The sequence below is a fragment of the Saccostrea echinata genome, unplaced genomic scaffold (assembly GCF_033153115.1).
Source record: "Saccostrea echinata isolate AGI-Se365-2 ecotype Australia unplaced genomic scaffold, CSIRO_AGI_Sech_v1 ptg000052l, whole genome shotgun sequence".
Classification (NCBI taxonomy): domain Eukaryota; kingdom Metazoa; phylum Mollusca; class Bivalvia; order Ostreida; family Ostreidae; genus Saccostrea; species Saccostrea echinata.
Window position 1 is genome coordinate 205,190 of NW_026889801.1, and position 18,195 is coordinate 223,384.

The 18,195-nt window shown below is 34.0% G+C and overlaps 1 protein-coding gene across 2 annotated transcripts; it reads right to left on the reverse strand.

Annotated features, from left to right (window-relative positions):
• Nucleotides 1-97: 97 nt before the first annotated feature.
• LOC133203904 (chromatin assembly factor 1 subunit B-like) lies at nt 98-11,608 on the reverse strand. 2 transcript variants are annotated; one of them, XM_061339701.1, is made up of 13 exons: nt 11,551-11,608; nt 8,769-8,893; nt 8,498-8,603; nt 8,259-8,285; nt 7,639-7,750; nt 6,189-6,292; nt 5,697-5,793; nt 3,925-4,194; nt 3,552-3,649; nt 3,322-3,373; nt 2,922-3,047; nt 1,496-1,682; nt 98-1,098 (listed from the first exon to the last, which is right to left on the reverse strand). In XM_061339701.1, the coding sequence occupies exons 2-13, from the start codon at nt 8,889-8,891 to the stop codon at nt 766-768; spliced, it is 1,635 nt and encodes a 544-aa protein (XP_061195685.1). In that variant the 5' UTR covers nt 8,892-8,893; nt 11,551-11,608; the 3' UTR covers nt 98-765. The 2 variants fall into 2 exon arrangements, with proteins under 2 accessions (XP_061195685.1, XP_061195686.1); XM_061339702.1 differs by having other exon boundaries at nt 8,769-8,897; nt 11,551-11,567.
• Between the last annotated feature and the right edge of the window lie 6,587 nt (nt 11,609-18,195).

Below are 18,195 nucleotides of genomic sequence, written 5' to 3' on the forward strand. Positions count from 1 at the left end.
CCCATCATAGACGGACTTATAAAAATTTATAAGCTTATAGTCATGTTCCTCAGCCTGTGCTAGAGTGAAGAGCATAAATTACAAATTGCAATGGCACTTTTATTTACTGCCTCATCTTTAAAAGTTGGTTACATATGCACATGTATTGTATTCATAGTATTAAAAATCTAACTAGTAAATTTGCTTACAAAAATAATAAATAGAAATAAACATATGGCATGTATATGCTACCACTTGTAACTTCCTTATCAATCAAGCCCAGAATTTTTCTAGTAAGTGTAATCATAGGACAAATGTTGACACAGTTTTATGCTTCTGTTAACAAAAAGTAAAAATCATGAGTTGTTTCATTTGATTTACAGTAACAGAGGAATACAAGCTCATCCTATTAAGCTAGCAGAATAGCAGCTACATGTGAATACACTCAAGTCCATTCCTACTGAGAAAATAGAATATCATTAACATGTGAATACAATCAAGTCTCTTCAAGCCAACAGAAGAAACAGCAGAGTTCCCCAATTGCGTAAAATTCCTATTGTATTCCTGCTGATGTGTACAGACTAGTGCATCCTCCACAAAAATGACCACAATTTCACCTAAAAATAGCACAGCCATCTACAGTTCAGAATACACCATACACTGTTCAAATTCCACCCATGTTCTTCTCTCTTCAATTACACCTCACTGCAAGTAAGTTAGATTGATAGCTTTCAAACCTCTGACAACCAAAAGTTTTTCCTCTATATTCATGTAAAAAAAATCTATTCAAGATGTTTTCCCACTGGACAGAGTTATAAACTGAATCCTCCTTGGCTGGCCTGTGGGGGTCCCTTTGGAACCCTCCTCAGTTTTACTCCTTGCTGAGGGTGTGCTAGAATTTTGTTGTCTGGTCCCCTCTTTGCCTGGTCCTGAGGGAGTGGTCTGGAAACCTGAGGGTGTGCTAGCTTTGATTGAATCATTAGTGTCTTTCTTGGCACTATTTTCAGACAAGTCTTTCTGGTTTTGTGTAGTTACTATTGGTGAGGTAGCATCATTCGTGGTCTCCAACACCAGATTAAGATCCCCGCTGTCTGTGTCCATAATTACTGGTTCTTCCGACTGAAAACAAACAGTCACAACTGAATGATCATTCTTTTTTTTTGTCTACAGTCAGTTGAACAATGAATGATATTTGTTGAAAGAATTAATTTTGTATAATGAGCTGTTAATATTAAGAAAAACAATTATTTTCTTCATTTTTTCTTTCCCTACCAAGGAAAAAGGTTTAAGAGTGACTGGTTTTAAAGACTGCAACTTATTTTTCGGGGTTTGGTCCAAGAAACTCAATTGATTTTGAAACAGTTCGGAAATATGTAAATGTATGTGTATGTCTGATAGTCAGATTTTTGTGTATGTCTGATAGTCAGATTTTTGTGTATGTCTGATAGTCAGATTTTTGTAATTTCTTGTCATGTTCATAACAAATATGAAATGCATTCAAATCCTAGCGACTGACCTTTGAACTGACTGAGGAAGCAGTTGGACTGGACTTTTCTGATGGTGTCTTCTCTTTCTCCTCTTTGACCTCTGAACTTTCAACTTTTGTTTCTGTGTATAGCTCTCCAAGTTCATCTTTGCCAAATTGGATAAACGTACAGTATCCATCAGTGGAGCTAACCAGGAGAGTTCGTCCATCCGGACTCCTAATGTACAATTCATAAAGAGCAATATAATGTGTATCTCATTTACAATTGCAATATAGTCATTATAATCATGAATACAAATACACTGACATGGTTCAAATGTCACTAAATTAAATTCATTCATGAAAGATATTAATTTTTCACAAAAGTTATTTGATTAAATTACACAAAAACTGTAAATTCCATAATTCCTAGTTGTTTTGAGGCACTAGCGCTTCTTAAATCAGCCAAGATATGTCATAGGATAAGTCGTTTTAAAGATAAGGATAAGAAAGTCTCCTAAGATAGGATAGCCTTATTACCCTCATTTCATTTAAGCTTAAGGTATGTTTCAAGTTCATCCTATGATATGCAAGAGTTTTAAGATAACTTCTTCAGCATGCCTGCATTTTTCATACATGTGAATCAGGTTGTCAAAGATTAAAAAAGCTTACAAATTTTATCTTTAATTAGGGCAAACCTAACTTCAAATTTTTTCCAGTCAGTGTGCATTCTGAGATCAATACCCATGCAAGTTTGGTTTTGGTAGGACTTACAGTTATTTGGGAATGTATCTGCTCCAAAAACTCAATTCATCCAGAAAATGTAGGTCAGATTTAGCATTGCAAGCAAATCTAATACATTCCATCCCTAGATGCATGCATGTTTGATTCACATAAGGCTAAAAGTCACTCATCTGGAAAATGTAGGACAGATCCAGCATTTGAAGCAAGTCTGGTAGTGTCTATCCCTAGATGCATCATCAATGCAAGTTTGGTCCAAGTAGGGCTAAAAGTTACTTGGGAATGGACCTACTCTAAAAAGTTTAACCAGGACAGCAATGTTCACACTGGGGTATAGCATAAGCTCATCTTAACTTCATTGACATGAGATAAAAACTGAAGTGTTTATGACCATATTTCAGTGGCTTGATTTAGGCATGCAGTAGACATTCTGTCTGCATGAGTAATCTGCTGATTGACATAGATTGATATCAAAGTCAATACTGTGAAGTGAACTGTGCTGTTTTTAGAAAGGGACTATGAAATTCACAATTTTAGTTCCCCTTTCCCATAGATACAATATGCCAAAATTTGTTAAAATTACTTCAGCAGTTACAGAGAAGAAGCTGAAATGTTAACACATTAGAGATGTCTCAAGACAATAGAAATAGGTCACCTGAGTCGAAAAAAAAAATCAAATCCATGCATTTGAATATCATACATAAATTATATGGCGGATGAAAGTATGAAAACTCACCATGCTAAATCACTAAGTTGATGATAGTGTATATTACTAATGTATGCGAATGGAGACTGTTGCTGTGTGTCATACAACAAAACAGAGTCCTCTGTGCCTACTGCAAATACCATCCTGTACGGTAATCTGAAATGACCAGAAAACATAATCAATCATACATGTAACCAAGACAAGTGCATCTTACTTTTTAGATTTTACAATTTTACAAAACATCAACCACTACTGAATACTTCTAATTTACTGTATCAAAAATAACACATATCCGTTTTTCCTTTTACTGACAAGGCCCTAATCTGTGGCTGATACACCAGCCATTGTTAAGTTTTTTTTCTCCATTTATACATTAAAACAGCAAAGCACATGTAATATACATGTATGAACAGAAATACCAAGTACTTACGCAAATAATGATGAGCACTTTTCCCATTCTTTCTTGTTATTATTTGAATGATCTATAAGAAATCAATGTCATTTAAAACATGAACTTCCAAAGAATCCATTACAAAGAAAACATTGAAAAACACTTTTTTCTGAACATGTTTAATTTGATACAACAAAATAGGCATTTTTTTTTCATGCAACATGTATAACAGTGATTATCTTGTGATAATAAATAAAATATACATGTACCTGGTGAGTTTTCATTGTTTTTCTGAAGTTTGAAATAACAAGGACAACATCTCACACAGATTGTGATTTTCTGAGGACTAGGTAGGTAAGCTGCGGGCCTGACAAGAAAAACTGAACATCAGCTGACAATCATATAATTTTATCAAGCACTACTTTTAATATAAAAAAGTACATCACATTTTGAATGTTTTTAATTATTTATCTATAATTCATCAGAATGCAAAACCTAAAACAATGCTAGCCCATTACCTAAAACTTCTGTGCTTGTTATTTAACTTTGTTTCCCACAAATTAAAAAACATGCCCTGCACTACATTAAAATACAAAAATTCTTGGCATCCCAATTCTAAATGTAATAAACCAACTCCTTTACTTGTTTAGACAGGATCGGGGCAGTAGGTACGTGGAGTTGATGATTTTATTCTCCCCCATTTCCATACATCCAGCAGGAACTATAAGAATCTCTCCATCAGGAGAAAAACTTAACCGTCGGAAAAACGACCTCATCGTATCATCATGGAACATGCGGAAAGACTTTGGCTTCACATCAGGGTTACCCTCCGAGTTTTTCGGAGCAGGCAGAGACATTTTGGATACATTGTAGATGCAGGATTTGCTGGATAGATTAAATATCCGACATGACCTGTAGAAGAGAAGATTAAATGGATTCATTTACACAGAGCAGATGAATTTTAGAATCTATTCCTTCACTGTAACTATTGATGCCACAGAGAAGTGAAACGGAGAAAGTTTACTTTACTTAGGAAATAAATATTGTCACGACCATGAACTACATAGACCATCAAATGACATATACATTCATTTTCAATTTATTTTGTTTTTTCTTGAGTTGGTTGAGACTGGTTTTCTTTTAAATAGATAGAGTGGAAGCTTATCAACTTTTAATTACAGGTAAACTTCGATATCTCGAACTTGGTGGGACTGAGGAAAAACTTCGAGATATCCGAGTGTTCGAGATATTGAAGTTGATGAATTTGGTACCGATATTGTTATGTTGCATGTTCTATTAACAGGAAATTAACCCCTCCCCCCTTTCCACCACGTGCATAATTTAAATTTAAGCGGTAAATGTTTCAGTTCGTACTTGGTGATATCTTTTTAAAAATACATTTGCATATACACTTATAATGCATATTTTATTTTATCCAATACTGCAACACTTACATTTTACAAATTTCGATCTCTTTCAATAGCGATAATGATAATCATGCTGGTTTCGGATTTTCTGATACCCGGATATGTGTTACGCGTTGTAAATGATAAACCGATCACTGTAGTAAGGATTAAAACGGAAACAGGAACTATCGTTCTACAATAATTTTTTGAAATTGCCAATATGCATAAACAAAAGCACTTTGTTTCGATTATATGAACTTTAAGTTTTCTTTTTACATCACGGTCAGATAATCTAACTATCCCCCTGGATTATCTACCGGGTCCTTTGTTAGATTGCCTTATCAGATATGATGTGTACTGAAGATTTAGATTTTTTGGTACTGACTTTTATACTCAAAATAATGTCTTTAATTGTTTAATTTCTTGAGTTTAATATCACTTTGATGTGTTCAGTGTTTACTTTGATATGTAATAATGTGTATAAGCATGTATTTATGATAAATTTAAATTCCTATTACAGTAATTGTCCCCAAGCCGCTGTTTCATTATCGTGTCATCATATTTCCGAGTGTGCATTTTATTAACACCTCCAAATCACCTGGCCTGCTTTATTAAATTTAACTACCAAAAACAAAAGCTTGGGGGCTAATAAGGTGTGATTATCAACAATGGTCCCATGAAGCCTGTGCAAGACCTAACGGAAACGTTCAACAGATCGTAAAATTAGTATAATGGGATAATTGTGTACTAAGGTGTGAATTCAGCGGAGCGAGAAATTTGTTGGACTTTGAGATAATGCAAATGTTTATAGTACTTGGGACCGTAAATCTACTTCGAGATAAGCGAGGTATTCGAGATTTCCGTGTTCAAGATATCGGGGTTTTTTAAAATCATAAATATAATAAAAATGGCCGGGACCATTGATTCACTTCGAGATATCCGTGGTATTCGACATATCGGTGTTCAAGATACCGAAGTTTACCTGTATGTGAGATAAAAGTAAATTACCTATCTGTGCTCATAGTGGCAATATATTCATTTAGTGGATCCATGGCTACTCCTTGTACAAAACTTCTGTGCTCATTAAACATGGCAATTTTTTGTTCTACAAGTATAAAGTACGTAATATCAAAACAATTTCCTAAACCATTACATGTTCACTATCAGTCATATCTGTGTTCAATAGAATTCAAAAACAGAACATTCCTCATGTTCAGTAGTGTCCCATTCCACTCCACCGAACTTGCATTCATTACATACCACAAGCCTTTCAGACTCCCAGTGAACAAGAGGTTTTGATAAGCTTACAGGTATGTTTAAGAGACTTATGTTTTTTAGTAAATGAAATGACAATGTATGATTTTTTTCAAGAAAGGTTATGGATTATTGATTTGATACTGATTTCACCTGATTGCATGGATGCATAATGAATTGACATAAAAACATTACAGAGATACAGTTGTATTATTTGAAATTTTGTCTTGAGTTTACTTATCATACCTTTGACAACATCCCATACAATGGCTGTGTTATCCATAGATCCTGAAACTATTCTCTTGCTATCTGAAGACCAACTCAAGTCATATACCTCTGCTAAGTGACCCCTGTCATAAATCGAAGTAAAAAAACAAACTAGAAATATGTCCATAGGACATGAATGCCCCGCCGAGGGTATATTAGTAATGCAACATTTTAACACAAATTGAGACACATGAGGTCAAGGTCAAAGGAAAGGTCAAGGTGAAAAAATATAAAAATATTGATGCAGTTGAATAGCTTACATCAGTATGTATCAGCATATGAAGTTTGACACTAATTTAAGAAAAGTGAGGTCAAGGTCAAAGGAAAGGTCAAGGTCAAAAATTGTTGATGCAGTTGAAAAGGATACATCAGTATGTATTAGCATATGAAGTTTGATAAAAATATTATGAATGGTTTCTTTAAAACTGAGCTAAACAGTGAGGTCAAGGTCAAAGGAAAGGTCAAGGTTAAAAAATATTGATGCAGTTGAATAGCTCTCATCAGTATGTATCAGCATATGAAGTTTGACACTAATTTAAGAAACATGAGGTCAAGGTCAAAGGAAAGGTCAAGGTCAAAAAATGTTGATGCAGATGAATAGCTCTCATCAGTATGTATAAGCATATGAAGTTTGATAACACTATTTTGAATGGTATCTTTAAAACTGAGCTAAACACTAATTTAAGAAAAGTGAGGTCAAGGTCAAAAGAAAGGTCAAGGTCAGAAAATGTTGATGCAGTTGAATAGCTTACATCAGTATGTATCAACATAAGAAGTTTGATTACACTCTCTTGAATGGTATCTTTAAAACTGAGCTAAACACTAATTTAAGAAAAGTGAGGGCAAGGTCAAAAGAAAGGTCAAGGTCAAAAAATGTTGATGCAGTTGAATAGCTTACATCAGTATGCATCAACATATGAAGTTTGATTACACTCTCTTGAATGGTATCTTTAAAACACAGCTAAACACTCATTTAAGAAAAGTGAGGTCAAGGTCAAAGGAAAGGTCAAGGTCAAAAAATGTTGATGCAGTTGCATAGCTCTCATCAATATCTATCAGCATATGAAGTTTAATAAAAATATCTTGAATGGTATCTTTAAAACTGAGCTAAACACTAATTGAAGAAAAGTGAGGTCAAGGTCAAAGGAAAGGTCAGGGTCAAAAAATGTTGATGCAGTTGCATAGCTCTCATCAACATCTATCAGCATATGAAGTTTGATAAAAATATCTTGGATAGTTTCATTGAAATTGAGCTTTGAACAGAGCTAAACGCAAAGTGTGACGGAAGGACAGACGGAAGGACGGAAGACGGACATGACAAACACTATATGCCCCGGCCATATTCATGGCGGGGCATAATAAGCTGATATCAAACCGTAGTATTTTAATGACTTTAAGTAGTAAATAAAATGACATTTAAGAGCAGTACCTGAAAACTTTACAGGTTACCCATGTTTCTTTGTTGTCTTCATCCTCCTCTTGGAACAGATTTCCTGGGTTTGCTGTAGAATCACTCAACTTCCATAATATAACAACTTCATCTGAAGATAAAAGATGCTTTTTTATAATAGATTAATTTTTTCTCGATATCCTAAACTAGAATCAATTCTAATTAGATATTAATTTCCTTCTACATTGTTAGATTGGTATAAAAATCAGCATGTTCAAAATGATCAATTTCACAAGACAGACATCAAATATATTTTAAAAACTGCTACACATGGTATGCAAGGAAAAATTCTAATTTCATAGACTCTTATGTACCACCACCACACCCCAACCCAACTATTTCTTGTGGACTTTGATACATGTATAAAGCATATAAAATGCAGACTGTATTTTTGCTCCTATCATAAATCAATTTAAATATAAATTTACCATCAATCAATAAATGGTTTGCTTTGATATTAATGGCAATGTATTTTTTAAACTTAATGAATGAACTCTAATTTTGAGTCATGATCATATGACAGTGATTTTATACACATACATGTATAATCTTTAATGAAAATTTATCTAACTTGAAGAACATTCTTTTCAATACATTACCATCACCAGCTGTTGCCAAATATTCTCCTGTGGAAAGAAGAAAAAATAAATAAATAAAAAGAAGCTAAATCTACGACACCCTTAAATATTGATAATGAAATGAACATAAATAATTTAAAATTCAATGTCCTAATTATCATATATTCCCATGGATATTCATATAAAGATTTTCTGGTATTTCTTTCAAAGATGAATATTTCACAAAATTTAGATTTCTTGAATTAGATAATAAAACAAACCATCAGGAGAGAATCGGCAGACATTTACGGATTTTGAATGTCTCTTCAAGTTGGAGAGAAATTCCACACTACACTTTCCCTCCGTATCAACAGATACTTTCCATATCTGAAAAAAAAATTTTCTCTCACAATTCATCCATAGCTTAAAGATTCAGTATGGATTGCATTCAATCATAGTCATTGATATTTTTTAAGCAAAAATTTTTTTTTTCAGATAAGTTGTGATTATTTTTAACTTTGCTAGAGATATGAATGATAATGCTTTCATTACCCTGGCATATTTGTCAACACCAGCTGTAACAATTCTCTGGATGTTGTGTTTTCCAGGTTGGAAATCAGCGCTGTATACAGGATCACGTTCATGCCAGGATATCTCAGGAGTTGTTACCTTCATTTCTAACTGTCAAATATACACACATCATACATACTGCACTTAAGTTCAACCCTCCTCATTTCAATACTATCAATTTCCTTTTTTGCTCTTAGATTTCAGATTATTCGAAATGAAACATTTTACCTATAAAGATGATAAACAGTGTGTCTAGTTCTACAGTAGCTGCAGATCTGTAACCAGTGACATAAATAACTGAAATTTGCAACTCCAATATTAAAAGGTTTAGTTGCTAAACTATGTGCATGAACTTGCACCCGAAAACTATTCTTTAGTGGTTTCATATTTTGATCTTAATTTAATATTAATTCCATCATACAAGGGTTGTTCAATACATTGGTAGACAATCACAATATATTTAGATTGCGTAAGAAAAGACCCAATTTTGCCGCAAACATTGAAAGGATCATATTCTACCAAGACAACGCCCCCGCTCATATGGCTGTCTCAACTACAGTAGAGCTCGATCTGTTGGGATTTGAGAGATTAGAGCACCCTCCTTAAAGTCCAGACCTAGAACCTATGGACGATGCCCTTTTTTCATACATCAAATCTTGCCTCAGAGGAAATCATTTTGAAGACCTTACAATGTTGAAAGAAACAACACAAAAAGCTATCAAAACTTACGATAAAAGTTGGTTTAACTCTGTGTACCAAAAATGGGTGTTAAGACATCAGAAATGTGTGAACCTTAAAGACGTCCACTTTGAAAAAGAGTAAAACATTGATGTCAATTTTGACGTTACTAGTGGTAATTTTACTGCGCCGCTTATCGATATCATGCTTCATAATTTTTTTTGGCATTTCTATATTTGTTGATGAATTTCTTTGATTTTTGCATATTTTATGCATTTTATCTTACATAATAAGATGACATACAAAATAAATACCTGTCTATAAAGATGGTAAAAAAGTGAAACTTGTCTATGAATTTATCGAACAACTCTCGTATATGGCTATGAGAATTGATAACAATTTCAACTGATTAACAAAAGTAAACTAGGCATGTTAAAGAGGTTAATGAACAAAAGTTGACAAAATCTTGGAGATATGGCTGACCATAGGTAACCTGTTCCTTTTTCAAACTTCTCCTTTGTTCATGTTGTTTACAGTAATTGAATTAACTTATGAAAATTTAACATTATGAATCATCTGATGATATGAATTAAAAGGTTTCACTTTGTAATTCTTGAAAATGTTACATATTTATGGGATTCAGACATTGTGAGATTTGAAAAAAGTTAACAATATGACTTCAAGGTTTTGAATGGTTGTGAATCTCTGTTGTCTCTGCTGTAGTTCACTGGGTCGAAAATAACTGTAATACCAAGGACAACGTGTTAATTTATTGTGCACAAAAAAGCCCTGTGCACAGTCTTAGAGACTTTTAAAATATTCAGTCTAAGGCTACAGCCTCAAAGCTATGCTAGCCTGCTAGCTGAAAGATCTTAATCTGTTAATCATTCATCATGATTTTTTTTAAATTTATTTTTACACTAGACAATCAGGTCCAGCACAATCTCTTGATTTAGCTATATAGCTTGAAATAGCTATATAGCTTTATTAAGCCATTCAAAATGGCTTGATAAAGCTATTTATATGCAGTTTTTCAGAAAAAAGTTTTTTTGTAAGAAATAGACAAAAAGTCGCACGTATTTGACTATTCATAAATGTACTATGGGCTATCAAAACAACAACCGAAATCGAAGATAGTTCTAACATTGCAGCATTTGAATACTTTTAAGCAAAAGATGAATTTCCATTGAGTAACTGTACACTACCTTGTTTGCGTTGAGGCGTGGATAAGTATGATTGCTTCTCATTGTAGTGAATTATTACCAATCAATTATCTTGTTGACCATAATTGGCCTGTTTTATAATTTCAATGAAGAAGTAACTGTATTAATTGCTTTATATAGCCCCAAAACTTTTAGAACTTTGAGTACAAAGTCTCTTAAGGAGACGCAATTTGATGAGTGATTTTTACATGCATTATTTTCAGAAGAGTTCAAGGTTGAAAATTATCACTGCACCAAGGTGCGACTTTTTGTGCATGCTAAGAAAATAAACATTTAAGAAAACAGTGTGATAAAATAGCTAAATCAAGCTATTCTGAATAGCTTAATAAAGCTATATAGCTAAATCAAGCTATATAGCTAAATCAAGAGAATGTGCTGGACCTGACAATTCATTCTAACAACCACTGTTAATAGCTTCCTGTGTCTGAAAATAAGAGCATAAAAAATCTTGTCAGGCCAATATCCCAATTTCTTTTATAGACTACTAGTAAATCACAGATCTGCTGTTACATGCATTTCCTGGCACTGATCATACAATGCACATGCAAAACATTCATGGTCATTGTCATTAGACTCATTACTGACAATCTGGACAACCATCATACTTCTTAGATAAGCACATAGGCTGACATATAATCAAAACTAGTAAACCACGTTCGACATAAACAGATCTAGCAAGAAATGTCCATTGTCCTGCCGTCTTAGCAGTGATCAGCTGATTCTCCCCATACATTTTGTCTTTACAAATATATCGTTATTTACTATTGCCACACACAATCCCATATTCTGACCCTGGCTATTAAATTCAAAACCTGCATTATGATACCCTGTGTTCACTTTTGGGAAAATATAGCACTCATTACCTGGCACTACTGTGTTTACAACAATAAATTTGGCGGCAATTTTTTCTCTTGTTCTTGGTTTTTCAGACGCTTTAATAAGAACAAAACCAACTACGGTCAAGATGTTTAGTTCCGACGTATTGAAGGATCAGGGACCTATATTCGCGTTAGTATTTAGGTCCCTGATTAAATTTTTTAAAAAAATTAATAAAAGATTAATTGTTGCCCGATCCGACACCAACCATATCAGACCCGTGCAACGCACTTTCCGGGGGGGGGGGGGGGGGGGAGTATTTATTCAGGTAGACAGACACCTCGGCCCAACGACACCTCGGCCCGTCACGCTTGACACCTGGGCCCTGACAGGTCGGCCCAAAATTATTGACACCTCGGCCCATACTAAAGACACCTCGGCCCAAGGAATTTTTTTTAGAATAATTATCTGTATTCCCTATGGTAATATAAATGAAGATATGTTTATAATGACGGTATGTATACGATAAACGGGCAAATAATTTCAGAATTTTTGAACGAACGACAGCGTAGATGTCAGCTGTTGTATTTATTGAGTGGGAGATAGAAGATCTATTTATTTATGTATTTTGTTGCTTATGAAAATGCAAGTTTATTCATTTCATAATATTTAGAATTCTTTTACTTAAAAATCACTTTGTAGTAGGGGCGTATTGTACACTTAACTATATATAATAATTATATGTATAAACCAGTGCACAGTAGCATATGTCCTGAGGTATTCTGTCCTGATCAATAAGATGTCTTAATTGATTCTTTTTTTTTTTTATTTATAAACTAACCTTAACCTTACACAGATAGAAGTTACGTTAACCTGATAGATCTTTGCGTAATATTAGAGCATAATGGATATATTTCCCTAAACAAACCAAGGAAGATATGTGGTTTGTACCCAACAATTGGATTAATTTAGCCTGCTCGTAATTAACTCCTCATTGTCACCACCCCATATGACACGCGCTTGAGACTTCGAAGGATGCGCTGCGTATTCTTGTTTGTTTAACGATTAGCACTATGTGATGGACAATTTTTTTTTAATTACCGTCAATTTACTCTCGGAAGATTATTCAATTATTTTCTTTTTTATTTCATGGATATATATAATAATATAATCCGTCGCATATAGTCCCTATAATAATAAAATACTTAAGAAAATATCAAATAAATATGTTTAAAATAATACATTTTTGTTTGTGCCGAGGTGTCTTTTACGTGAGCCGAGGTGTCTCAAATCTTGGGCCGACCCGTTGGGGCCGAGGTGTCAATGGGCCGAGATGTCGTTGGGCCGAGGTGTCGTTGGGCCGAGGTGTCTGACATTCTTTATTCAACCAATTTGGGCCCACAGTGGAGCATAAAGATGAACAATTAATGTCCGAAATCATAGTCATAAATAACAATAAACAGAACAAAACAAACAATTGTATATTGAACAGAGAGTTAGCTGTCAATTTTTTAGGATGCATAAAATGTATACAAATAGCATATATATGTACAAGCTTATCTTTTAAAAAGATTGGTGAACTAGCGCTGTAGCATAATAAAATACAGAAGATATCTGAACCATTTGTTAAATTTGCTGAATCGATTAATTATTAATAAGAAGGCACATTGGAGCACTGGGGGCCGGGGTTGAGTCGGGGGGGGGGGGGTCATAATTCAGAATGGTTAAACTAAGAGTGGGCTTCACGTCGGCAATGCATAACTCCTGACTGTGCTTTTTGCATTCTGTATTCTACTGTAATTTCAATTTGGAGGTGAAATAAAGGTCAGTAGAACCAATGACCACCTAGTTTAAAATATTCCAGTGTGGTACTGTTTTTTAGCAATCGCATCTTCTCGGAACTTTCCGGCAAGCTCGGTAAACATATCCGAGGTTGCGGCGGTTTTCCGAACTTGCCGGAAAAATCAATGAAGGTAGATTAGAAAAGCTAGGTATTCATTACAATTATAGAAATAACAGTCTTCGTTTTATAAGACCCGAGTAACTGTTACTTTTTGTTCATTTACGTGCAGGATAGACAACAAAACACGAAACTTCAGATCATATGTATTTTCAGATGATAAAAACTAAACTGACATGTCTTTCCGACATACTCTGAAAAGATTTTTTTCCGAGCTTGCCGAAATTATCCAGGAAGGTGGTATAACTGTGAGGAAAGCTAGATGTCTAGAATCTTGGCATTATATGACCTAAGTTTTCTTGTACTTTAGTGTAGGTTAGGCAATAAATAAAAAAAATTCAGAACCGGATCTAGACTGGTAATGCCTATCTCTAACGTAAGAAATGTATATCGCACATATCAGACAGGAAAGGCTAGTGTAAATTAATTCTGATCATATCTATATTTGTATGACAAAACGAAATTGTTATCGCACAGTCTATCTACAGTGGTTTTCCCAGAATGCCCGACCGTGAAGTCGAGCATGCGTATTCCAGAAGTATAGACTAACGTAGTTGCTAGCGCTCGAGAGCGCTAGCAATAATGACTGAAATATGCATATATTGTACTACGTTGTTTTCTCATATTAAAATTTTCATTTAGGGGCAACTGGGGTAAGTGGACACATTAAGGGTTTAATTGGAGTCTGAAAACTTCTAATCTGAACTAATCTTTCTTGTAGTATACTAAGTATACTAAACTGATAGTTCACTCTTATCTCTTTGTATTGTGAAATATTTCTCAACTTAATTCAAATGGTTTGAAATATATGGGCTTAAAAGTTAAATTTTAAAAAGTGTTCACTTACCCCACAGATTTGGGGTAAATGGACAGTGTACTTGAAAATTATGAAATAACAGTACACATTGTCTTTGAAGATACAATTACACTAGATAGAACGTTCTATCGTTAAAATGATATTGTCCTACGGACCCGGTTTAACGATAGAATTCGTTCCGTGTATTGGCAATGTTGCAAAATAAACACGGGCGATAACTCATACTCTGTGCATTTTCTATGAACAATCCAGAGAGTTCCGAATGTCAACATGGCGTTAAATTTGAAGCGAGGAAAAAAGTTGAGAAAATGAATTAAATTTTCGTATTTGTATGGATTATTTTTTAAGTTAAAAGGCATATACAATCTCAAAAAGGTTTGTTATGATTAATTTGGTAGTTATTTTCAGTGCAACTCCTTTTGTATTCTTCAATATCATTTCGGAGTGGATCCACTCCGATTTGCTACATTGCAAGTATATGGGACGTATTCTAACTGTGGTGAGGGCTTGTCCCGAGACACAGTTTGATTATTCTAACTACAATTACACATCCTTATATTATCGACAAAAAAGTTAAAATTAATTAATTTTTTTTTCTTTTTTCAAAATTAAAATTAATTAGTTTTCTGAGATTGATCACTGTTAGTTATCTTTACCCTTTTTCATTTATGAAAAATATTGAAATGCATATGTTTTTCTAAATTTTTAATGACATAAAATTATCAATATAATTCAGTGACTCAAAACATCCAATGTATAAGGTATTTCACACAAGTAAACATTCTCCAACACACAAGAAAGGGGAAAACCAAATCAAAAAAATTATCGATGCTTGTCACATACAAAATGTTCTAGCTGGCGTCCATATTTTCCAGTGCAAGATTCGTGGTACCAATCATCACAACTAGTACATTTAACCCAGTCCTCATCATCTGAATCTTCATCATAATAGTACCCCCCACAGTAGGAGCAGCAATTAATGGTGTCACTCTGAGAAGGGATATTTTCCTTTGACTTTGATGTAGTCTTCTTTGATTTACTTGTAGGCTTAATAAGCTGTTTCTTCAATTTTTCCATCTCTTTCTTTTGTTTCTTTTCTTCACGCTCTTTTTTTCTTATTTCTTTTTCCATCTGGTCTTTTTCTCTTTTTTCCTCCTTTTGTCTGATTTCATTGATGAATTCATTCTCTGTTACACATCTTGCACCAAGAACTTTCTTAGTTTTTCTTTGAGCTGGTTCTTTGACAACTGTTGGAAGTTGAAGTGCTTCTGTAATTTCTTCTGAAACTGACAAGGAGCTCTGCGGAACCTGGGTTGATTGACCAATAGAGACTGCCATGTTCTCAGCTGATGCAATTTCGCCCTCACTGGTAGTGCTCAGGTTACTGAAGCTAAGACAGAAGTTTTTGATGGCCCAAATAAATGCCTCTGCAGGAATAGCCAGAGGGTTGAAAGGAAAAATACCTGTAGCTCTAAAACCTCCAAAGATATTTACCATATTCATTTTCTCATTATATGCATGAGAGAAAATTCTGCAAAAGTCATATCTGGATATTTGTCTGCCAGGATTTGATTTCAAAAATGATTCACAATGCTTGTAGTATGCCTTCTTTAAGGGCCCAAAAACACTTCTGTCCAGTGGCTGTGTCCAATGCGTTGTACGTGTGAGGCGGCAAGCAGAATATTTCAAAGTCATTTGTCTTCGCTGCTTCCAGAAGATGAAGTGTAATATGAGAGGCATGGCCATCTACTATCAGCAACACTGGTCTTTGAGGTGAGAGGTTGGACAAAAAAATCTTTTCAAACCATATTCCAAACAATTCTCCATCAATAAATGAGCTTTTACTGCATGCAAACAGTGTGTTCTTTGGGGCACTGCTCATTTAAAAGCTTTACTGATTCTTTTTCCTTTGAAAATCACCATAGGTGGCAAAACATGGGCCTCAGCATTTTAACACAACACAAAACTGTAATGTTTTCACCCCTTTCACCACTTGTTTTTGCATGAATGGCTTTCTTCCCCTTCCTCCCCACAATTTTTGATGTTTGATGAACTGTACTAAATCCTGTTTCATCTGCATTAAATATTTGCTGGGGTTTTGACTTTATATTGAGTCTATCCATAAGATCTCCTAGCTTGGTAAAATGGTCTGAAATTACATTTGGATTAAGCATAGTACCACGAGCAGCACTTAGACCTTCAGGTTTACGGAGAGATAAGCATGGGTGCCGGTCTCGAAATCCCTGCCACCAGTCATATCCTGCCATTTTCTTGTCTGCATTAAATGGATTTTTTCTTCCTGAGTGTGCAATAATTGAATATGCAAGCTTACATACATCTGATATTGTCAAACCAAACCCGCGTTTCTCCATCTCCAAAATGTGACTAACAAGAGAGTTTTCTTCCTCTTTAAACAGAGTGGTTGGTTTTGATGCTGGAGACTCCAAATCCATTGTTGAAAGTCTCCTCGACAGGGTTGTTCTTGGAATGCCAAATATCTTAGAAGCTTTAAACTTGGTCATTTTCCCCGTTTTAACACACTGAACAGCTTTACTTAATGATTTCCTGTCCCACTTTCCATTGTTTTCCTTGTTTGGGCACCCAGTCTTTTTTCTTTCTGGCCATTTTACAATGTTTTCCGTTTCTGAAATTTAAAAAATTATTTTAGTTACATAAAAACCCCAAATCTATGTGCAAGAAAATATTTACCATCAGAGATACCTTACTTTTCTTTTTTTTTTAAATTAAATTTGCAATTATTAAAATTTATGTTACAGAAAATCAATTTATGTATTATTTTCATGATTAGAAATATCATTTAAAAATTAATTTGATAAATAAAACTAAGATTTATACTGATACAATTCAAACTGAATATCTAAAGATTAAACCTGAGACTGCTGTTTAAATAACATTGTCACGGTTTTGCACTGGCCACTTCCCCCAACAAACTGGGGTAAGTGGTCACAATATGACATTTTGACATTTTGAAATTAATCTTATCAATAATTCTAACCGAATAAATATTTGTGTTTGCAAATTATTAATTTCAAGGAGTATGTTGCCATTCATTGCATTTTTTTTTTTTAATAAATCTTGAAATTTGTAATAAATCCATGAAGGACACAACGTATTTTTTTTTTCATTATCACGTGACCTTTCTAAAAGGTAAACGTAAAAAGAAAGCTTACAATTTTCCCTTCCTCTTGAACAACAAAACATAATAATGTGTAAATTGATATAATATTTGAAAAACTAGTGTCTATTATTATCAAATATTAACGCCTCTCACGGATTGAACTTGAATATTTTATTATCAATACACATGCTTTCATTATGTTTGTATACAGATTTTTCAAAGGGTAGCCATTTTTTATGTGAAGATTATATTGTTTACAGGAATGATGCAATAAAAATAATATAAACTGCAAAAATACATCAATGTAAACACTCCATACTTAAAACTGATGCTTCAATCTTTCATTGTGTAGATTGAAAACAAGTTCTTTTGTTTAAAGGCGAACAGTTTTTATTTAAACAGTGGTTAATGTCTGCAGTATTTATCACAATACTAAGAAAATGGCTCTGTGCAGTTTACTTACGGATCGAGTCACAGTTTTCTCCTTTTTTCAATCGAAGTCGTTGACCTTGAATTTTCCCTGTCTTTGATGTAAACACATTTGCTTCCTCCTTTACAACGAGAGCTGAACAGGTTTGATAACTCTTGTTTGCTTTAATTTTTAAGTAATTTTTTAAAAATGTGTCCACATACCCCAAGTGTCCACTTACCCCAATTGCCCCTAAATGCTGGCATAATAAAACAACAAACTCAGAATCTTCATTTGACATAATCCATGTAAACAGGTCCGTATTATTAAGCAGTATTAAATTTGGAAAAGTTTTAAAGATTTTGTT